The sequence below is a fragment of the Leptonychotes weddellii genome, chromosome 2 (assembly GCF_054177405.1).
Source record: "Leptonychotes weddellii isolate Sample4059 chromosome 2, ASM5417740v2, whole genome shotgun sequence".
NCBI classification, from domain to species: Eukaryota; Metazoa; Chordata; class Mammalia; order Carnivora; family Phocidae; genus Leptonychotes; species Leptonychotes weddellii.
Genome location: NC_138370.1, coordinates 33,099,989 through 33,124,664, shown reverse-complemented (window position 1 = coordinate 33,124,664; position 24,676 = coordinate 33,099,989). Strand labels below are relative to the sequence as shown.

The window sequence follows — 24,676 nt, the reverse complement described above, 5'->3', positions numbered from 1 at the left end:
GTAACTTGGTCGTTCCTCCACTGAGCAGCAGAGTGTATTTGGTCAGCCCCTTGAACCTGCTCTAGTCTGTGACAATTTTGACAAATAAACGTGATGCTGTGTAGTTTCCGAGGCTAGGTCCTAAGAAGCTTTGAAGTTTTCACCTGGGTCTCTAAGAACTTGCTCTGAGGAAGCTAGCTGTGTGTGGTAGGTTCATCTAGCCTGAGACTCCATAGCCTGAGTCATGTCAGGATGTTGTGTGCAGAGTTGCCTGGTCAGCCCTCAGGTCTTCCATCTGCCTATCAGTCTAGGTATCAGACGTGCAAGAGAAAGCCTTCAGATGACTCTAGTCCCAGCCATCATCTAACTGTGACTGAATGAGGGGTCCCTACTGAGAGAAGCCCAGTGTCTTCAGATGCAAGAGAGATATTATACTGTTTAAAGCCATTAAGGTTTGGAGTAGTTTGTGATGCAGCCATAACCTGAATAGTACATAAATGTATTTTAGGCAAACTGGTACGCTTTCACCTGAGTGACAGTTCTATTTGGGAACTTTTCTGTGTTGTGCTTCATTTGACCAAATCTTTAAAGGCAAAAACATTTTTTTGGTTTATTTTTTGTGATTCAACCTACCCTTCTCCTTTGCTTCAATATTAAATACCCAGGAGGGACACTCAATAAATGCTAAATTAATATGGTATCTCCATGGTAATGAGTGAAGAAAACTTATATTTATCTGACAGTAAAATGGGCACTATTTTGACTACAGAGCTAGTTTTTTTTTTCTTTTTTATGGTGCTAACTTCACTTTGAAATTACTTAGCTGATTATTTTAATGTAATCAATTTCCACACTGCTATTGCCACTTTACCTGATACGGAAGATGTCATATTTCAATAATGTTTAGGGTGGAGATGGGGAAAAGGGTAAATTTTAAGGGTGTACAAGGCAGGAAAAGGGGCTCTAATCACCTAAATAGGATGCTCCAACAATAATGCTTTACATTGTTAAAGAATGCAATTACCTTGCCATTGGTTCTTGCTGTACTGTCTGCAGTAAGACTGACGGTGTTCACATGATAACTCTAAGAAGGGAGAAGCCAGGTTTAGCTTTTATCGCTTAAGAACTTTGGACCATCAGCTTATAACTATTGAGTACCAGCCTGAATCAAAACAGTCTATGATAGGTACTGGAAAAAAAACCTCAAGGAATATTCCTGATTTAATAATAAATCAGTGGCATAATCTTTAAATTGATAGGACACTATGGCAAGTGCCAAAGGCAAGTGGATGAATAATATTAGACAATTATTAAATATGTGTTTGTTATGGTTCAAGGGCAGGAAAAAAAAAACCTACCCTCAGGGGCGCCTGGGTGGCTCAGTCGTTAAGCGTCTGCCTTCGGCTCGGTTCATGATCCCAGGGTCCTGGGATGGAGCCCCGCATCGGACTCCCTGCTCCGCGGGGAGCCTGCTTATCCCTCTCCCACTCCCCCGCTGTGATCCCTCTCTCGCTGTGTTTCTGTCAAATAAATAAATAAAATCTTAAAAAAAAAAATCTACACTGAATTTTTATACAAGTCTTTATTTACAACTTGTTTAACAACTGTACACTTTTTGCAGCCTTGAAAACATTTTTGTACTTGAATGGGAAAATATAGTTTGACCAAATCTTAACTTTATTCTTCATATACATATACATATATTATATGCATACATATAAACATATACATATAATTAATACCATAACAAGTTGGCAGTCATAAAATTAAAACGAATAAGTGATATCAAAAGGAAATACAGTATAAGATTTCAAAAAAATTAAAAATCTGTCTTCTAGTGGTTTATTGGACTTTATGTTGTGATTTTAATGAAAATTTCTTACTGAGGCTAACGAGTCAGTCACCTCAGAAAAACAGTGAGAAAATCCACCGATCTAATATACAGTAAATGGTTGGTAAACTTGGTAAACACATGGAAAACTCCTTGGATGCCATTATGTACAATGTTGCTATATCTGTATTGATTCCATTTGTGAACTGAGAAATTTAGAGTCCTATGTGGATTTATTTCATTTTTGGATTATAGTGACAAAGAATGAAGTTGTCAAATTATAAATTCAATAGTCAACCAGAAATAAGAATATACCTAGTAATACCCTTTTTGCAAAAGCTAAACTGCAAGATGGATAACTATGATGCCAAATAGGAAACTAACAACAATTCATAGAAAAATCAATAATACTTAAGACATGAGTATAAGGCTTTAGAGCTGGGACTGTAATCAATACAACTCCAACTCCAATGTACTAAGGTGTTTTCCAGCTCATCTGAAAAGTTTAAAAAATACTATAGGAAAAAAAAGCCTTTTTTTAACCTCAAATCTTTGATAGAATTTATTACTCAAAATAAGGCAAATTATTAAATTATTAGATATGTTTGAATTTTACCACTCATTACACAACCAAAAATTGGGTGTTATAAATGGTGGGGCAATTGTCAAAACATGAAAACTGCAAAACAAGATAAACCTAGAAATTATTCTTCTAAGTGCAAAGCATTCTGAATTACACATAACCTGTACACAGCAAAGTTAGTGACAGCAATGACATTTTAGTGCAACTAAATTTTAAATAACTAAGGCTATTAAAAAATGAAAGGCTCAAGGCCTCAAATCATTGATTGGCATTTGTGTACAGTCATTTTCTGTATTTATACTAAAATACTATTTACTTCAAGCATAATGAAAATTTCCCTTAACATGAGTCTATGTAGTACACACACTAAATTAGGCCAACAATTAAAAAAAAAACAAAAAACCACCTCAAATCACACCATTTATCCATCTGTACTTGAGCAATAAGAATTTCATAATTTACTTGGAATTTGACACTACTGGATTGAGTCTGTTGCCTGATTTAAAATATTTAAAAAGGAAGAGGAAAGCATCAAGACTTTCTAACAGGATAGTTCTAACTAAGCACCAAGCTGACTCAAAACAATTATGATTAGTCCCTTATTTTCATTAAAAAATTCAAAGATGCAGCCATATACATCCTTTTCGTTATGTTAAGAAGTAAAATAATACTAAAAATGTTTAAGTCACTAGAATAAAATGCTTGCTTTATACATGAAATTGAACTTGATTCATAATCTAAGTTATTAAGAGCAAGAAACACTATGAGGAAAACCAAAAAGATAATTTGGATCATGATGTGCCTTTAGGGAGTAGATAATCAAATATGATGTTAGGGAGAAATGTTTAAAGGGACATAAACTTTTGCTGCCACTTTCATTAGATCTACATATATTTTTAAAAATAATGGAAGATAAGGATAAATGTTTAACAATATTTATTTGTAAATAAATTAAGAATTCACTGGTTTCTGCTCTATATGTATTAGAAACTATGTATCATCAATTTGAAAGACTACAAAAAAGGGGAGAAAAGCCTGAAGAGACTGTTATGATTTATGAAATGATTTAATTATATCACTTGAAAAGTAAAGTGCTGAAAACCTGTTTAAAAATATATTGAAAACTAGTTTCAAGGAATGGGGTTTTGATTTTTCCAAAGTCTTTAAAAAGGGCTGGTGTTAATTTTTATAAGAAAAACAGATTTTACTGCCATAGTTGAAGAAAGCTAAGAGTTATTATAAGTTAATTGAATACTTTTATTTTGTCTTTCTATTTGGGCATTATAGCACTGTAAAAAAGCATTTTCTGCAATGATGGAAATGTTCTGTATTTATGCTGTCCAATAAGGTAACCACTATCCATGTGTGGCACTAAGCACTGGAAATGTGGCTAGGTGACTGAAGAACCAAAGTTTTAATTTTAATATTTAATTATAATTTAAATCACCATGTGGCCAGTGGCTAACAAATTGGACAATGTAGGTCTAGAATCTACTCTTATCTAAATTAGCAAAAAGCCACTGACTAGATGATAAAGACATTTAGAAGGTAACTTATCTATTCAATAATTAGTAGATATTCAAAACATTGTATTTTGTCTGTGTGTGTATGAGTGTATTTCATTTTTAACCTTTTACTTTAGGGGGACAAAAGCAAATCTTCCCTCAAAGGTCAGGGTCTAGACTTCTCTATTTCAGTGTTACTCTCTTCTAGGTGACTTGCTTAAGCAAAGAGCATCACCAGAACAGCAGAGCATCAGCAGAATGAAGAAGAAAACACTACAGAAACTTTTCACACTATAAAAGCATTTCTCTCATGTAAAAGCACAAAACAAAACTCTAAGAGACTGTTCTTATGAGTAAATCTCCCTATTCTTTGGCAGTAATCATGTGTCAGTGTTTACCTAACAGCAAATATTTCAGTTACAAATGGAAGAGTCCTAACTCTTAAAGACACCTCTCAATTGAACAAGCTGAAAACTTTGCTGTATTTGAACTTAATAGCCAAGTTCATTAAGCACATGTTAGAGCAGAACGAAGAATATTTCTGTAGCATTCTGCCATCTGTAGTATCTGCCTTTTCCCATCAGCTAACCCCCACCATTTTGCAGATTCTCTGACTTCAGAGCTCCTGGAACTTGGCTTTCTTTCTCCTGTCCTTGGGTCTAGGCAATGATGAAGAAACTATGAAAGAAAGTGAAGGGCAATTGATAGGTTTGTATTTTAGGAGAGAGGCAAACCAAAGGTTAGAACATGTTCTAACTAGAAGATTGTTTACTTTTTATTAATGCAACTCCAGAAGACAAAAAGTTGCAAGTGTGTTGGCATTTGAGAGAACTTGGCTTCATGAGTATTGACTTATAAAAGTCTTATTAATGTGAAATATAAAATGTAATTGATGCCTAGTAGCCCCAATCCCGCTTCAAATAGATCTCTAGACTTAGATTTTCAGACCCCACTTTAGACATTTCAGGAAGAGTACAGAGCCCATTTCTTTGGGTGATCTTTTACACTTTTCTTAGTGAGTGCTCCAAAAAAGGGAAAAAAAACCCTAGTTTTTGTAAAACATACAAATCAAAAATGCCACAGAAAAGTAGAAGAAAAATAATTACCTAATATTAGTAAAGTGCTGTGAGTCTTGCAGTAAAGTATAAATAATACATAATGATTAGACATAACAGTAAATATTAAGACACTCATCTCTAATAGTGACATAAACACACTATAGAATGTATATACAGTAATCACTGCCCATAGGTTGCCAAGTACAACAAGAATAAACACGCATCCCTTTTATTAATTTTAGCAATATAATTGCTAAACTAATTATTTTCCTTTGTCAACTTCGAGATCTCTTAAGTGGTAACACCTGCTCAGAAGTCCCCCCCACATACATTAAAGCAACACATGCTTTGGTAGTTTCCCTTTTCTCACTTTGAGATTACTCTTGTCATGATAGTTAATTCTTCCTTTAAGCTCTGAGTAGATATAATTCAGGATATTTGATAGCCCTATGGGCCTGGAAGTTTGAGGCTATGGACACTTTTTCTCATGACTTATCTTCAAGACTCTTAACAATCTAATTCTGAGCCTAGGGGTAATTTATCAGGTACATAAAGACTCTCGAATATATTTTTTTAAATCTCTACTCTTGCCTTCAATTTAAACAAAATTTTGTTGGGAGGCTATTATGTCTAATTAGGGAGAAACATAAAATTGAGCCTAAGGTATATAAACTAGATAAAGCAGCAGATCTAGAGAAGTCGGTAGGAATTTTCAGCCACCACAGATTTCTTCTCATCTTATCAAATTATAGTATCCTTAATGGCTTCAAGTCACTATCTTAGATTTAGAAATGGGTAACAGTTTCAGAATGAAAATAGATGCTTTTCCCTCCACTGATAAACGTATAGTGAATATTGTATGCCCAGTTAATGCCCACTGAAGGGAAGGACAGTTAGAAAATAAATTATATTTTTGTCTACTCTTCTTTATTTAATGATCATGTTAAGAAAGTCAGAAGATTTTATGTAAACTATCACTTTAGGAACACTTGTTAAGACAGTGTTATTTTAAATTGTATTAGTACTTCCATCTGCTTGGTTATTTGTTTACAATGAGGCCATTTCTTGTCCCCATAATCCATTCTAATTTCTAGGAACGGATTTGCCTTAACAGCCTTCTGTTATTTTCTCAGATTTTAATGCTCATTTATAAATACAGCATACAAACCTATCTTATAGAATATTACTGGAAAACAGAAAAATAACGAAGAGAGACATCACATAATTGTTAGGAAACATGCATAGACCCCCTACAATTGTCAAAACTCATATACTTGCCATAATTAGGTTCAGGTCTCTTGTTTCTCAAATAAACTAATGTTCCTTTCTCTATCAATTTAAGTGCAATGTGAAGAATCCAAGTATAGTTCAAGATAATATTAAATAAACTTCGTAAGTTTTTATATTCATAGATAACACATGTGAGTTGGATTGGATTCATAAAAGCCTATTTAACAACAACATAATCATACATTCATTCTTCCTAAGAACATAATGATTTAAAAGAGATGGATGTCATCACATTTGTGCTGTCCTTCGTTTTATAAAAAGGAAGCTAAATATTAATACTACTGTGATTTTAGGGAATAGGGAAGGGCGGAAATTAGCTGTGTCAGTAGCAAATTATTTTGTTTCTTGGGTTTCTGAGAAATGAACAGTTTTTACTATAAAACTTTAGAATAAACTTATTGTGCTTAAACTGGACAATAAAACATTTTTCAAAATTTTCAATAAAAGGAACATACACCAATTATTATTTAAATATGCTTTATAGATAAAGTAAAAATTGGATGACAGATACATTGAGAATAGCCTTCCTCATATAAAAACTTCATGGTATAAAATATTAAAATCATTATAGTTACAAAGAATAAGCTCTGAAAGCCCTTTCTAAATGTAATGAAACTGGGTTGTACAACTACCAAAATAAGCTGCTGTTTTGACAGTTGGGACTATAGAAAAAGAGATTATCATTATTGATTGGAAATCCCCTTAACTTATAAAAAGGGAAAATAAAAAGCACACTAAAATAATTTTCAGACTCTGATACCCCATTTCTTTTGTTTAATACACTCCTTCATCTACTTCAGGGTTTCACACTGGCTTGACTTTGAAGAAGTATAATGCTACATCAACTTGATGAAAATCCCTTCATAATACAAGGCTAAGAAGTCAAAGTTTCCTTCCATAGTTTAATGAAAAGAAAACAAAAAGCATTTTGTCTTAATGTTATTCTGTAGTTAGCAAAAAGCAAGACACCAAGCACTTTCCTCTCATTTTAGGATCACAGTTGTTCTTATCCACGGGGCTGTAAACTACCTAGGTTGACACTAGCTGTGGGTTGTGGATGCTTTTTCAGATAATCTCACATGTTCCAACTGGGGATAACTGTAACACTCCAAAGTCTGAGATCTAGACAATTGGAAATTAAGTGCAGAGAGTTAAGATAATTTTAAAAATTTAGATTTTTGTTTTAAGATTCTTCTCATACTGGGAGAGACTTTGTCAAATTTTTAACATGGTGTTATCTTGAAAAGATGAAAGCTTGTCTGAGAGCAAGAGACACTCAAAAATATTTATCATTAGCTAACAAAAATAAACAAAGCTGCTACTGAAAAGGAGATGTGAATAAAGTAGCTAATGAAATTACCTTTTCTTCAGCCTAACTCATCTTTCACTGAGCAGTCACTTATTGCTGATCTATTTGCACAGTGTGGATTTTCATGCCTGTGCAGGGACTAATGAGATAGAAAAGCCAATGTTTCTGACTGGAGAACATCTAGCTTAATTTTGTACAACTGAACTTTTACTATAAACACAAAACAATAAAACTTCAACAAAATTATCGTATTAAAATCTAATCATCTCACATCCCACAAGCCAATTTTACCAGGCTAGGGCTATCAGACAAATAATTCAATCTTAATCAATTCTGGAACATAGGTCCTTTAATTTAGGGACTTCTTTTTCTTGGTTATTATCAAATAATTAGACAAATGATAAAAAGGTATGATTGAGTTTTTGAAGCTCTTTTAAGATATGTACAGTTGTATTATTTATTCTTTTTCTATGTGGTAAACTATGATATTTGTTGGATTTTTTTTTTATTACAAACTTTGTAAATATACACCGCAGAACATAAATGTTATTCTTTCATATTCTTTAGTTATTTACTTTGTATTTTCTTACCCTGGTTAGAAGGAAAAGAGAAAATAAGCTTTTTGTTGATAAGAATTCAACACTGCGGGGATGGGTCACCCCAACCTAATGCAGTAACACTGTACTTACTCCATTGCTGAGGCCAGGGCTAGCTCCACTGTCCACGCGAACTGTGGCTTCATGAAGCTACTGTATACAAGGAGTTTGTAAAAATATAGCATTGTATAGCTCACATCTAGATAAAGCGCCCAATGGCTTTCAACTTCCAGACAGACCATGCATGCATCATCACAAACCACCTGAGAAATTATTAATCACTCCTGGAGAAATAGCAATTTCTAAATCCTGTCCAAAGCTGGGCAAGGGAAACAGGGTTGTCACTGCTACAGCTAAGTTTTATTCCTGCATTTTGAAAAAGCATCAGAATGTTTAGAAATATAATTTCTTCTATGTAATGAAAGTAACATACTAAACTATAAAGGTACAGTAAAGGAGAGTGAAAGTTATGACTGTAAACACCAAAATAATAGCATGCAACAGATGCCATAGAAAAATAAGTCAAACTTGTTTCTAAAAGCCTGGCACCTTTTCCTCCCATTTAGAGAAATATATCTGAGTAGGTAGGTAGGCAGGTAGACCAGGACTGGGGCAGTAAATAGAGAACTAAAATTAAAACTTCTCATCTCATAGGATATATAGTCCATTTAATGAATAGCTCATAGACTCTTATTTTCATCTATCTTATTCTGCAGGTAGTATAATTCCCAAATAATTTTAATGTTACCAAAGTTAGTGTTCATGTCCTGTTTTAAAACAGCCAAATGCTTATGCTATTTGTGAAATAAGGGGGCAGGGGTAGAACCATTTTAACTAGTTTTTAATCTTTTATCGTTAAAACTATGTTGATGAGGTCTGTTTAGCCTCCTGAAGCCCCACAATGCATTCTACTCATGTGGTTCTCTCTGTTATTAGAAATTCTTCCTGCTTTACAGTCTTATCAGGCAGAAGCATTCACACTGCGCTCAGACTTCTGTACTTAATGTAAAAAATTAGCATAATGCATGGAGTCATTTCTGTGTATGCTCTTAATACCTTTCTTCAAGTACAGTTTCTGAGGACAAATGAAAACACTACTAATTTTTAGGTCAATTTTCTTATTAAAAAAAAAGTAAGGATTTAAAGTCAAACACCTAGAGTTTCTGAAAATCCTTAATTAACGTAGCTTGATTTAGTGTTATTCGTTTATATTTAATACACAGGACTAAATGAAACCTGAACTTCCAAATAGCAAGTACATGAAATAAAATCTTATTAGATGACCTATCTAAAACCAAAACCAACCAATCAGCCTAATTTCAATAACTTTTTGCTTTAAAAAAAAATTGGCTATGATGCAAGAAAAAGGCTGGAGGGGAACTTAAATATAATTTGGGACCAAATTCTTAAGTCACTATGGAAAGTCAGGCAGAGGCATTTCATTTTCAAATGAATAATATTTCACATTTATATAGCACCTTTTATACAAAGTGCTTTACAATCATTATTACTTGACAGCCATTCATCAATGTAAATAAACATGGTTTACAATCTGTCAACAAATCTAAGAACTTTGAGGCAACCAAATACCCAAGAGAATCTATTCAGTAGCAAAGTCTTGGACTAGGACATAGAATTAAGAAAAAATGTTAAGAGACCTGTTGTAACATCACATACAAGAAGTTACTTATTGATCTTAATGACTGATACTAGGATGTCAGGTTTAGGAATTACTGAGAAACTGAAGGGTTTATATTGAAGAGTAAGTAAAATGAGATGCAAGTCAACAAGGAAATTGTCCCAAAGGTAAGGCTACCTATTACTTGTAAGTACATGAAAAATAAATCCTTTAGATGTGGAGGGCAATTGAAGCTATAAATGTCAGCCACATTGCTAGAATTTGATGTTCAGTTACTAGGATATTCCAAAACAAGAAAAAAATTAATGCACTGCCTGATTTTTTTTTCTTCTGTAATTTCCCCCCAAATAACCTAACCAATGCATTTATCTTCTGTCAGCAAACAAGATAGCAAGAGATAATGAAATTTTATGTATGTTTTAAAAATAGTTTCCAAATCTTCGGACAAATTTAATTTCCTATAAAACAATGTGGAAAACTCATTTTTTCCCTCTAAATAAATCTATCAGGTGCCTTAGGTAACATCTGATTAGCACCTCTACCAATGTATTTATGTCTTTGCAAAAAGTGCACTTGCCAACCATTTTATATAGTAAATATGCAAGTTATTTGAAGTGCATTTGGAAAACAATTGAAAACACAGAATAATACATCATAAAAAGATTAATTCCCTTTAAACAAAGACATTCTTATAAAGCATGGTAACACAGAGGCACAATAAAGAATATAAATTGTATATCAATTATTGGCAGAAAATCTAATTCATTACAAAGCCTACACCATTGGGGAAAGGACATTTTCATACAAAGAAAAGTACTACACTATTATACAACACTTTTAATTGGGCATTTAAAAATTTTTGGCACATTAAAAGGAACCGAAAGGACTATAAAATAAAGAACCAAGAAACTAAAATATAGATACAGGAGAGAAAAAGTCCTCAAATGAAAAACAATATCAACATAAAAGAGACAAAAAATAAGCTGGCTGAATTTCCTGAAATGTTGTCATATGTAACAGAAGTATGCTTTGAATGCAGGTGTTTAATTCTGATGGCAAGACTTGTCTACCTTGCTGTGGCTGGTTGAACATGGCCCGGATAAGATCTTCTTGTGCTGGTTGCTTGTCTTTGCCTAGCCAGAAATGACTGCCCTGAACCTGTACTAGCAAGTCTATCTTCAGCCGCCTTTTTATGCAGGGTCATTCCCTATACAACATAGGAAAAAAAGTAATCAATGGAAAAAAAGTGAAACTCTCACAAAAGAAAATTTCATCATGCAGAATTTGTCACATTGCATCATAAGGCACAATTAGGAATGTTAACTCTGCTCATTATAGATTAAAATCTTATAGAGACATTTTAGTTCCAACAATTAGGTACAAATCTTCTCTTGGAAAAATTAAGGCTTAATTTTCTGAATTTACAATAACCAAACACCAGATAATAGAGATGGAATTTTGGAATACAGTACCCATATTCAATCATACTTCCTTTTCAGATCAAATGTAAAAAGTGATTTCCCAAGAACAAAAAGTGCAATTGATTGGTAGCAATTGATTCACATGGGGTTGTGGAAATCACACAGCTTATTTTGAGTGGAAAACACAAATGCACATGTTGTTTCTTAAGGAGGAAAGCCAGGCTAGGTATAATACATACCACCAAGGTGTTTTTCTTCACTTGAGGCAGGCTTGTATTCTCAAGCAAATTAAGAAAAATTCCTGACAGTCCACAACAGAGGGCCCAACCAAGAGCAGGGGGTCTTTCTTGAAGACTGGAGTAGGATGGCCTACTAGCTTAGAAGGGAGAGGATATACAATTGCCGGGCCCAGAGCACCTTAAACAGGAGGGAGGAAACCTCTGGGAGTGCGCCTTTTAAACTGTTCATCTGTGAGGAGATCAGGGAAAAAGTGGTCTGGGTACTTATTTAATAAGACAATAAAGAACCCTGACCAGGGAAACATTAAGAACAGAGAGCGACTATTTATTCTCACCAATAATTGGCTACAAGTAAGCTGATGGAAGTTTACACTGCAACAAGGAAGAAAGGAAGAAATAAGCAACTGAGAGCCAAAAGGAGAGCCTACCTAAGCCAAGCTATGTGAAGTCCTAGGGCTTTCCTACAATGAACTGGACAGACTGGCACAGAAGACAGAAGACTAAACATCAATTTTCCCATCACTCGTTAGCTTTTAGGGAAAACACTAGTCATGGCTTTGTGTCTTTAACAGAATTTTGGTCTATCATATATACCCAAATAAGTAACATTTCTCCATTTTTGCAATGAGAAAATCCAGAACATGTTTTTCACTCAATTTGAAATCAAAGCATTTAAGAATCTGAAGAAAATTGACAAATATCTATTGGTAATCCTTAAATTTATTAATGTGGCTACATATATTACCAATTCTATTTTATTTAAAATATACTATCTTTTTTTCACTTTCACATTCCAAGCAACTTATTCCAATTCTTCACACACCTTTCAGATGCCAGTAGCCATGATGGGGCCATTCTCTGAGATATTTAATGCCTTTTCCCAGTGCTCGTCGCCTCCCTTCCATTCAGTAGTCTGAGATGCAGAACTTTCTGAATGTATGTATGAAGCCGTTACTTGCTATCTTACTGGAACATAATTTGTGTGACTCTACTAGGAGTTATTCCTTTACTCCCTGAGAGCTGAAAAGTAGGGCTATTCTTTAATACCACATCACAGAATAAGTAAATTCAGTTCTATAACCACAATATGTGAAGTCATACAAATCAAATCAAAACTATGAAATGACCAATAAGGATTGAGGGGCAGAGTTCTAAGATCACTAACACTAAGAGGACAAAGAGGAAACAGAATAGATGGAGTCAGAACTAGTTCTCAGAGAACTTCCTTAGATAGTTTTCCCTTATTTTTTAGAATTGTGATAAAATTTGAAATATGTTGTTTTAACCAAGGCAAGAATAAATGTGGACATGTCATGAAATTATATGAACTTTTGGCAAAGATCAAATCCCATTATTAGGAAACCTGGGACATTACCCTTTAAGACACAGTATCAGTAAAGCAGAAATAACCACAACATAACTATAGGGTCGGGGGCGGTGGGTGGGGGGGGTGGGTGGAGATGATGAAAAAAAAATCTGGTTCAATTTCTTGTCTTAGGCAACTAACATTTTGACAAGGCAGAGGGGGTCTTACTGGGAAGAAAAAACAATGAATAAAAAAAGACAAGTCTAGGACAAAAATATTGAAAAAAGTACAGCACTCTTCAAAATTCACAGCTATTCACTTCCAGAAAATCTTACTGAAGCCCAGAATGTTGACAAGCATTTATTTTCCTCTATAATATTTTTAACATTTTTTTTTGTGTGTGTTGGAAAATTCAATTTCAAAACCTCCAGTTGTTCAGGGTTTATCACCATGAACATTTTCCAAACTGGGTGAGATAAAACATCCTCATTTTAAGTACCACTCCTGCAAAGACAATGGAACAGTCCCACAAAACAAACACTACTGCATCTGTGCTCGATATTATTCAAGTCCCCTTCTCCCAGAATAAAATTGTTCTCAGGGCCAGAAATTAAACTCTCATTTATCTTTCTATCCTCTAGGAATAACGATGTGTTGAAAACATCCTAACCCTGTTTATGGTGGTACTCATTTCTCCTTTTCAGTCCTAAGATCAGCATTAGGTTTGGTTAGTGTGTGTTAGGATAGCAATTACTTTCAGATTCATTTGGTAGAACTACTTATATAATACAGGTAGTATAATAAATATTACATATTCATTGAACTTTGCAATGTGTTTTAAAGTATTATTTTCTTACCATATTGTACCAGGCACTAACAATATATTTCTCCTCCATTTCTCTTTGACTTTTTGTTTTCTCATATTCTTTCTAAAAAAGAAGCACATGTAAACATGTAAAATGAAAAACAATTCATTATCAATAAAATACAATTAGTTATCTAAATTCATGGACATAGTTGTATACAGCAAGGCTCTTAGAAAATAAAGAATTAAAAACCAAATATTTCATTGTATAGTATAGTATAGTATAATATAGCAAACTACCTCTAAAGAATGGAATAGTCGGTCCCGTTCCTGGAGCTGATTTTTAAGAGCTTGTATTTCTGGTGCTGCTCCTTGATTCTGCTTAGGGTCTAAAGTACGGATAACCTGCAAAAATGAACAAAGAAAAAAAATTTTTTTGAAGATTTTATTCATTTATTTGAAATATAGAGAGAGAATGAGTAGGGAAGCAGAGGAAGAGGGGGAAGCAGAGGGAGAGGGAGAAGCAGACTCCCTGCTGAGTGAGGAGCCTGATGCGGGGCTCGATCCCAGGACCCTGAGATCATGGCCTGAACCAAAGACACGTTTAACTGACTGAGCCACCCAAGTGCCCCCAAAGAAAAAATTTTAAAGTTTCAAACTTAAAGAATATAACATCTAAGGAAGTAGTTATTTAAAAGAAAAAAATCAAGGATAAACCTTGTAAGAATCATAAAGCTATCTTACAAGGGTACTTTAAAATTTGAATGTATGAAATAATATTCAATTGTTACAACTTTCAATTATATAAAACTTTTAGCTATGTAAAAGAATCAGTTATAAGTAGTACTTCTGGCTTAAAATTAATAAGTAATACTGTAGCAGACATTACTGACAGGTGTCTTCCCTTTCCCTTTCCTCTGATGTGGCTCAGCTACCCTCTGCCTCTGAGCAGCCCTATACTTGGAAGAGAGAGTCCTGATGGTTAAAAAGCCTATCATTGTGACCCCATCACCTCCTCTGCTTGGTTTAGGCATGGGCATGTGATGCAATTCTAGCTGGCCAACTAGCAGTCTCCTGGGAAAGCTCTTTTTGCTTTTCGGCTCAATACTTTTACTATCAAAACTGATCAAACCTAGGGAAACAATAAAAATCCATTTCCTTTAATCCCAATTCACCAACTGCTGCACTGCCACATTTTCTCTATACACACACACACACACACACACACACGTGTGCGCACGCTTTTTGGGAGCCTACTGTAAGGTAATCTGCAGACCTGGCAACATTAACCCCTAAGTACCTCATGCATCTTTTTAGACTAAGGACATTCTCTTACACAACCCCAGTACCAACATCATCTGTAAGAAAATGAACAATTCTGTAGGTCCTCACTATTCAGTCCAAATCCACATTTCCACAGGTGTCTCCAAAATGTCTTTGATAAATCACTGCTCCTTCCACCCCCAATTCAGGACCCAAAGATTAATGCATTACATTTGGTACTTCAGGCGCTTTTAAATTAGAAGAGCCTCTTGTGCTCCCCCATACTCCAACGCCTATTTTTGTTTTTCATAACATTGACTTTTAGCCCCAATTCTGGATTTATTTGATGATGTGTTATTTAACTTGTTTCAATAATCTCATTTTCCCTGGGAACTGAGAGATCTAAAAGATTGCTTAGATTCAGGTTAAATATTATTGACAATGCTACTCTATCAGGAGGCACAAGATATTGTTGGTTGTCTACCATCAGTGTAGCTAATTTTGATTATTACCCCAAGGAGGTGAATGCCACTTATTTTCTACATAAAGGACCATTTTCGTCTTCATAATTAGTAACTACTCTGTGGGGTAACCTATTTTGATCACTGCTTCTTCCTTGGCATTTCTTTTGTTCTTCTCCTAATAGCTCTCGGTGTGAGAACTCACTGTACATGCACTAAACTGGATGACCAGTGAAGCATGATCAGAAAGTGGAGAAGCCCGGAAACTCATACTTACACTTTTGGCTTTCTCTAAGTATTTTTTATATCGGTCCTCCATTTGCTTCATTTCCTCTTCTTTCTTCCGTAAAGCTTCTTGTAATTCTTCAATTTTTAAGGCTACAGGTGAGAGAGTGAAAAAAGAAAAAAAAAATTTTTTTTAGATTGTAACAATCTGAAAAATATTTCAAATGACAAAATAAGTAGGAGCTTTGAGAGACTGGTCTATTCCTATAATTTTATTTTAAAAATTGATAATTTTTTGTTTTTATAAAAAGGCTTTCTTACAAATAAGCAAAAACTTCAGTTTGGAAATGCATAAATTAAAAAGTATCCATCAATGCATGAGTGCATAAACAAAATGTGGTCAATATGTATAATCGAATATTATTCAGCCTCAATTCTGATACACGTGACAACACGGAGACCATATAAATGAAAATGAAAGGCGTTCTACCAGGTGAAGTAGGCCAGACATGAAAGGACAAATGTATGAATCCACTTAGATGAGTTACTTAGAACACTTACTTAGAACAGTTCTCTGGGAAGGAAAGTAGAACAGTGGCTCCTAGGGGCTGGGAGGACAGGGGAGAATGGGGGGCTATTCTTTAATGGGCATAGAGTTTCAGTTTAGGATGATGAAAAAGTTCTGGAAATGGACAGTGCTTGTACAACAATGTGAATGTACTGTCCCTGAACTATATACTTAAAAAGTGGTTAAAATGATCATTTTTAAAAAGGACTTTATTTATTTAACAGAGAGAGAAAGAAAGAGAGAGAGCACGGAACAGGGAGGGGGGAGCCCCGAGGGAGAGGAAAGGGACAAGCAGGCTCCCCACTGAGCATGGAGCCTGTTGCAGGCCTGATTCCAGGACCCCAAAATCATGACCAGAGCTGAAGTCAGATGCTCAACCAACTGAGCCACCCAGGTGCCCCTAAAATGGTCATTTTTATGTGATATATATTTCACCACAGTTAGAAAAGGTGTGTGTGGGGGGAAGGTCTGTGTCCTGCTCCACACAAAAGCATTAATAAAATCAGGCTACCTACATGTATAAATATCAAAAGCAGTAAAAGTTTGGCTGACTTACATGCAAGTATACTATGAAAATAGCTAATTTCATAAAATATTCATTACCATCCACAGTTAAGGAAAACTCAAAACTATAATTAGAAATACTTTAAAGACGATTATATACTCCTTCTGTAAATCAGACAAATTCTTTAATTGCTAGAATATGTAATAGGACCTATTTCTGAAAGAAACAATTTTATATAAACTCATCACTAGGTGTCTGGGTGGCTCGGTTGGTTGAGCATCCAACTCTTGGTTTCGGCTCAGGTCATGATCTCAGGGTTGTGAGACTGAGCCCAGTGTGGCATCAGCTTGGGACTCTCGCTTCCTCTGCCTCACTCCCTTCATGTGTACTCTCTCTCTCAATAAATAAACTCTTAAAAAAAACCCCACAAAACTGTGGCAATTAGTAATATAACATGTCAACTATACTTCAATTAAAAACAACTACGCTAATTAGGGAAAACTCACAGCTGTTATTAAATCGTGGTTCAAGATCTTCAATAATGGCTCTCTTCTTCTGCAATTCATTATTGGCTTCATGAAGCTTTTCTCTGCAACAAAATATTTAACACATTGTCAACTGTTTTTTTTTTTTTTTTCCACTTAACTTCTTTGTTCTTGGGATACACTTGCATAGCACAAAAGTGCTACGAAACAAAAAAGGATAAAAAGCCTAATACAACATGAATTTAATATATATTTTTAAAATAGGTAAAAAAAGAGACAAAAATCTCAGACTTTGAAATAGTTTTTTCTTTTACATAAACATGCACAAGAGGGTACACAGAACTTAATGATCTTCATTTTTTTCTAGGAATAGGATATTATAAAAATTAATTTAAAATTTTACAGAGATTATACAATGCAAAAATATTATTGCAAAATAGTGCTAAAAATCGAACTAGAAAGAATATTATCCACCAATAAAAAAGAATTAATGACACATGCACCCACATGGATAGATATCACAGAATAACACTGAACAAAGAAAGTCAAATACAAAAGGGTAATACTATAGGATCCCTTTTACAGGAAGTTCAGAATGTGTCAAAACTAATGAAAGGTGATAAGAGAGCAGCATATTGGCTAGTTTGGGGATGGAATCAATCAATTAAAAGGGAGAATGAAGAATCCTAATGAGTTGCTGGAAGTATTCTATATGTTGATCTGGGATACTTATGTATGTAGAAAAACATTCATCAAACTTAGGGACTTAAAATTAGTGTACTTTATGTAAGTTATATTCCAATACAAAAGTAAAAAATGAACAGAAAGTTTCTTCCTGTTAGTTACAATATGTGTAATTCTCTCTCTATTTAGTTTGGCACTTTGTAATATGAGAGGAAAAAAGGCTGCATAATCTGGAAAATACAGAAAAAAAACAGAAGAAAACAGAGCACTTTAAGACTATTTCAGGTCTTTCCTATGCATAATACTCTAATAAATCTATCTCTTTTTCAACAAATTTTTTGAGTGTGTGACATATCTAGATACAAAATGAGTATATACAGTAGTTAAAAGAATAAGAAAATTTAAGCCCAGTAAACAGGTCATGAAACAGAAATTATCCCAGAACCTTAGGGAACCCAAAACCCAGAATTTTAAGCTTTCTTATGACTTTTGTGATGAGCCTTTGTGTGTATTCCTAACCAATATATTGGTGAATTTTGCCAAATTTTTACTTTATATATCATACTATATGTATTGTTCTGTGACTTCCATCTTTTACTTAACACCATGCTCTTGAGATTCACTTATGCTGATGTGTAAGCCCTAAGTTACACATTTTACTGCAGTATAGTGTTCTGCTGTTTGAACATAACTCATTCTAGCTATTGTTTTACAAATTGGTGGTATCTGTATTGGTTCTACTTTTCTGTGACTGCAAACAATATTCTTTCATACTTTCTTCTACATGTCTCCTGACACATGGATAATAGCATTTCTAGGAATCTAGGGTTAATGTAGGGAGTGGAATTGATGGGTCACAGAATATGTGCATGTTCAGTTTGTTAAGTAAATTGATGTATACTCAGTGCAGTATACATTGCTGAACATCTTTGGCAATAGAATTACCTCTGCTGAACATCTTTGGCAATCCTTAGTATGCCTGATTTTTAATTTTATCAATTTGGTGTATGTAAAATAGTCTTCCTTATAGTTTTTAATTTGCATGAGAATGACCTCCTTTTGAAATGTCTATGGACCCTCTTGTGGATCGAATTATATCTCCCAAAAAAGATGGCGAAGTCCTAACCCCCAATACCTAGGAATGTGACATCATTTGAAAATAGCGTCTTTGCAGATATAATTAGTTAAGATGAGGTCGTGCTGGATCAGGGTGGGCCTTAAGTCCAAAGACTGGTATCCCTATAAGAAGGCCATGTGAAGACAAAACGTACAGAGGAGAATGCCACGTGAAGATGGGGAGACAGAGATTGGAGTGATGTGTCTATAAGCCAGGGAACACCAAGGATTGCTAGCAGTCAGCCTGAAGAGGGTAATGGAACAGATTCTCCCTTAGAACCTCCAGAAGGAACCCATCCTGCTGACTTCCTTGATTTTAGGCTTGTAGTCTCAAGAACCGGTAGAGGATAAATGTCTGCTTTTTTTTTTAGCCACCCAGTTTGTGGTAATTGGGGCAGCCACAGGAGACTAGAGACTAACAGGCCTCATCCTCATTAATAATTCTTTTTGATGAAGATATTTGCTATGTAAACGAACACAGAACAATGGTCAGTTTTATGAAAGAACAGGTATTCTTTTTTTTTTTGCAATATAGAGTTGGGAAAGAAAAAAAGGACAGAATTCAGTACTGAATTCGGACTCTAGGTAACCTCACAATGGCTAGGAGGTAATATTTTCTCTTCTACTAGTGCATTAAGAATTTGCCCCTTGTTAGACTTGCCAGCAAGTGTCAGTTCCTAGGATTATCTCACTTTTCCCAGATTAAAAAAAAACAACTGGACAGCATGAGACAAACTGCCAAATTATAGAACTTTTTTTCCAATCATAGTAGAACAAGTCAAAGTTATCTCTGTGATACTGAGGATGTCCAGTTTACCATAGTAGAACACTGTAACACTCCCAACAGGCTACCAATTCATGGCCAACCTACACTCAGTGTTTGTTAGGAGAGTGTTGCTAGAAAGTGATAGGAAGGATTAAAATTATTACTGGGTGTGAGAAAATCACAAAAACATTCCTAACGATGTCAACCTCAGCTAAAGATAAAGATGGGTGAAGATTTCTTCATGAGAAAACAAATGTAATATTTTAAGATTTATTTCATTTTTAGATTAAAAAGTCACTTTCAGATATATTTGCAGTTCAAGGAAATGTTTGAAAATCTGCTACTGATAAGCTCTATAGTACTTTAAAATAAAACTTTACTTAAAAAGGAAAATTCAGCCTGCTATACTCAAGAGCTGGCAAACTACAGTCCATGGGCCAAATTCAGCCTGCTGCCTGTTGTATAAAGTTTTATTGGAACAGTCACAACATTAATTTATAGTCTGTGGCTGCTTTCAAACTATAGAGCTAAGTGATTGTGACACAGACCATGGCTTGCAAAGCCTAAGGTTACTGATGTCTGGCCCTTTACAGAAAAAGGTTTCTGCCTCCTGACCTAGAGTGTCTCAAACTCCTAACTATAGTTATAAATACTACCACAAAGATATAAAACTCTGGAATCTTATATGAGAAAACAGTTCTAAAGCAGTACTTATTTTGACTTAAGGACACTGGGTGGAGATGACCCTTTAGACGCTATTAATATGTCTTATAATTTCCCCTATCTTCAGGGGCCACCTGTGCCATTGCCTAGATACTCTGTAACCACCTAACAAAATACTTCTGTTTCACTGGAGGATAGGAGAATGATATTCAACAGCTTTTATACTTACAGATGTTCTTCAAGCTTCTTTTTTAGAAGAACTGACTGGAAATGGAAAATAGAAGAAATTTATTTAACATTTTAACTAATAAATTATTTTTTAAAAATAAAAAGTAGAGTAGTAATCGACTCTGAATGAGTTCTAAGTTCTCTGGTCAAAGAGCTCAAAACACACAATGTACCTAAGTCTACTTCTCTTTGACTAGAGAGAGAGCAGCAAATGATGATAGCAATCAGTATAAAATACCTAGAAACTGCATATCTGAAGTCTCTATTTATAGTCAAGAAGAACTGAATAGGGGCGCCTGGCTGGCTCAGTCAGTTAACCGTCTGCCTTAGGCTCAGGTCAGGACTAGGATCGAGCCCTGTGTTGGGCTCCCTGCTCAGTGGAGAGCCTGCTTCTCCCTCTCTCTCTGCTGCTGCTTCCCCTGCTTGTGCTCGGTCTCACTCTCTGTATCAAATAAATAAAATCTTAAAAAAAAAAAGAGGAAGAATTTAATAAAAAGGCCACTTATATATAGACCTAATATTCCTGGAACCAAAAGGCAGGTAGAATTCTAATAATAATAGATTTTTCCCTAACATACTTTTTATCTACTATATTATTTTCCTTGCATCATGATAGAGACTAGGATTAATTTCCATAAATATTACTCAGAGATTTCTGAATATGCACACAAATAATTTATATGATTGTATGGGAATGTGAAGGATGCTGTGTGCACAGAATTTAATTTACTGAAGAATGCAGCTTTGGCTGGGTATTTTTTTTTTTTTAAAGATTTTATTTATTTATTTGAGACAGAGAGAATGAGAGAGACAGAGAGCACATGAGAGGGGGGAGGGTCAGAGGGAGAAGCAGGCTCCCTGCTAAGCAGGGAGCCCGATGTGGGACTCGATCCTGGGACTCCAGGATCATGACCTGAGCCGAAGGCAGTCGCCCAACCAACTGAGCCACCCAGGTGCCCTGGCTGGGTATTTTTTTAAAAAGTCTCCTGGGTGGGGGGGTTGCCTGGGTGGCTCAGTCATTTAAGCATCTGACTCTTGATTTCGGCTCAGGTCATGATCTCAGGGTCCCGGGATGGAGCCCTGTGTTGGGCTCCATGCTCAGTGGGGAGTCTGGGCGCTTGGATGGCTCAGTTAAGCACCTGACTCTTGATTTCAGCTCAGGTCATGATCTCAGGATCAGGAGATCAAAGCCTGTGGTGGCTAGCGTTGGGCGTGGAGCCTGCTTAACATTCTTCTTCTCCCCCCAGGTCACGTGTGTGCTCTTTCTCTCTCACTCTCAAAACACATACACACACACAGTCTCCTAAAAAAGCAGATTAGAATTGGCCTAAAAATAAAAAAAAATAGTGGCAGTCTATAAGGGACCACTAGGTTTTGTAATTAAACTTAACACTTGTAGGGTACATATTATTAATGAATTCTATGAAACATTCCATTTTGAGATAAATTCAGCCAAACCCAATTAATATAGGCTTATAAAACAAATTGTCCAATCAGTCAAAAGCAGCAGTGAGGGGAGGAAAAATCTTTACACTGAATTCTTCGATTTTCAGTCACCGTATTTAAAAATGATTACTATAACTGTTTATTCAAGTCCATTGTAACACAGCTCTGGAATTTATCAAATTTACTTCTTTGCTCAATATGTAAACTATATCAATGGACTACAAGGCCCCCTATCAGTGCTTGCCCCAAATATAAAAGAAAGCAATAATTCTGTTAACTTTCAGTTATTGCTTTGTTCATTCTTTAGTACAGATGGTAAAATGAAAATACTTTCTAAATACCTTAACTGTAATTTTGCATTTACCTTTTGACTAGGCTCTAGCAAAATTAGTTTTAACTGAGATAATACACAATATTCATCTCATGAATGGTTAATACACTAGGCACTGCAGTCTCATGTTAATCTCACAACTATGAGCAATATTAGCCTCATCTTATAGTTGAGGAAGGTGAGACTGGGGAGACATTCAGTAACTTTCAAGTAGCAGACCCAAAATTAAACCCCAGGTCTGAAACAAAACAAAAAACAAACCCAGGTCTGCCAGACTCCAAAGTTTATGCATGGTCTTTACTTCCATGCTTCCTATACTCCACCACCTCTCCACTGAAGACTGTTACTATTAAAGTAGGTGGGAGGAGGAGGCCAGACTGCAATAGGAAGCTTCCAAATAATTTATAAAAATGTACTAATTATAACAAGGAGGTAGAGCAGGAGTGGGATGGGGGAGACAAATAAGAACAGAGGTCTTTTTGGTTTGACTTGTTAAGTTTTCAATATCCTTTAAATATCTTAAGTGTAAAGGGCATAAACCTGTAAGGCAAATAACACTCATTTGCATAAAATTCCCATAATTAAAAATTTCAATACCATCAACTATGATGGAAGAGAATGTATATAAATAAAATATTTGCTCAATATATAGAAATGAATAGGAAGCCATACTTACAATAGCCTTTTGAGCAGAAACCATGCCAAGAGACAGAGAGGACATATTAGTATGAAGCAAACACAGCAGCCAATAGAAGGAACGATTTAGTAATTCATGAACAGAAGTAAAAGTTATGCATTTTTTTTCAAAAATGTACATTTTTCTTTCTTCTATGGTCTCCTCATCCTGTCTTGTTCTCTTGAGTTTTATACACTGTAGCTAGCTCAAATTATCCATATGACTGGATATAACAATGCTTTTCTGCTTCCATGCTAAAAATAAATGACATAAAAATAATAATAAAAATGTGTAAACCATCCTACTCTGACTTCAGGTCATATGAAAGGACTGTGCTTTTGGTAACAGAAATGGGCAGAAATTATACTGTTCTTCAGAGAGGACCAGTTCCATTTGGCAGTTTGTTCTACGTACTACCTGGTATTCCTGAGATGCAACACTAGAGGTTTGTGAAAGAGAAGACGAAAACATCAAACATTTGCTGGATTTGAGGCATATAGCAATGAGGAAAGTTCCTATCTGAATCTTTTCTATATATATATGAAAGAACTCTAAGGGAATATATAAGAATTTAGAGCAACACCTCTCTTTAGCATCTGGGCAGTCAAATAAACTAATTTATGCAAATAGTACTTTCAGGGCTGGCACTCACTTCTGAAGTATGTTCTCTAAGTAATGGCACACAGCATATTTAATTAGATTTGATTACCACAGTGATACCTAAATCAGGCTACGCAAAATTGTTTTTTACAGAATAAACTCCTTCTGTATGTTCTAATACCAGTAAGAGAATCAAGTACATATGGTGGCTATCGCTATAACACTAAGGTAGGCTGATACTGATGTTCTACCATTCTTTTTCCCTATGTACCACATGCCCTTCCCTTTCTCCCATAACAAAGCAACAAAAAGTCTCCTCAAAGTTTTAGAGACCAAGTGATTTCACTGAAGAAATCACTTAAATTCATCTCTAAGATAGTCTTAGTTAGCCTTATTAATATTTTAATACAATAATGTTGGTTTTGCTTCACCTCTTTCTGGTTTAGCATTCTGGATTAAAAACATGTTTAAAAAGTAAACCATGACATTTCAAACTAGTTCTGTTTTAATAAGGGAATAAGGTAGTTTAGATGTTGGTGACAATTTTAGGAACTAGGAATCAATTTGGGATCTAAGAAGGACTACCCACACATTAATTAAAGGATAAACCAAAACCAGTGATCTTAGAAAGAGCATACTGCCAATAGTAGATTATGTTTATGAAACTCATAAAATGAGGTCAATAATGAGCTTTCTAGATCTAATACTTGCAGGTTTTAAGTAATATAACTGGTTTAACACCCTTTCATTGGTTCCTTTTGTTTTCATACGTTCTTACATTAATAAGACTGGACAGAAACGATATGTCTATAGTTTTGACGATTCTCCAAAAAGACTATCAATGAAAGCAACTATGTAGAGGTTTATACCCAAAGGCCAGAGTTTATAGCAAATTACACTAACAATAATAAAAGAAGAACCAACTGTCTGAAGCAAAGATTGGTCACTAAAATTAAGGTTCCCCCCCTTTACACTATTTTTGAATACTCTATAGTTGCAGTTGCACTGTATACTGCTTATTAAATGGAAAGGATTTGCAAAACTTATTTACACTTTCATCAGAGACTGACTACTACGTGCTACAAAAGCACTGTGATA

At 34.9% G+C, this 24,676-nt stretch overlaps 1 protein-coding gene across 4 annotated transcripts in view; it reads right to left on the bottom strand.

Annotated features, from left to right (window-relative positions):
• Positions 1-1,542: 1,542 nt before the first annotated feature.
• Positions 1,543-24,676, bottom strand: part of HOOK3 (hook microtubule tethering protein 3) — a 107,943-nt gene continuing 84,809 nt past the window's right edge. For 3 of the 4 annotated variants that reach the window (XM_081809604.1, XM_081809593.1, XM_081809596.1), the window contains 6 exons: positions 20,527-20,561; positions 17,090-17,172; positions 15,563-15,663; positions 13,862-13,966; positions 13,614-13,685; positions 1,543-4,576 (listed from right to left, as the gene is read on the bottom strand). In XM_081809604.1, coding sequence (XP_081665730.1) covers positions 4,406-4,576; positions 13,614-13,685; positions 13,862-13,966; positions 15,563-15,663; positions 17,090-17,172; positions 20,527-20,561 — 567 coding nt within the window. In that variant the 3' untranslated portion in view covers positions 1,543-4,405. Of the gene's footprint in view, positions 10,998-13,613; positions 13,686-13,861; positions 13,967-15,562; positions 15,664-17,089; positions 17,173-20,526; positions 20,562-24,676 lie in introns of all 4 variants that reach the window. The other variant, XM_006735350.3, reaches the window with a different exon arrangement.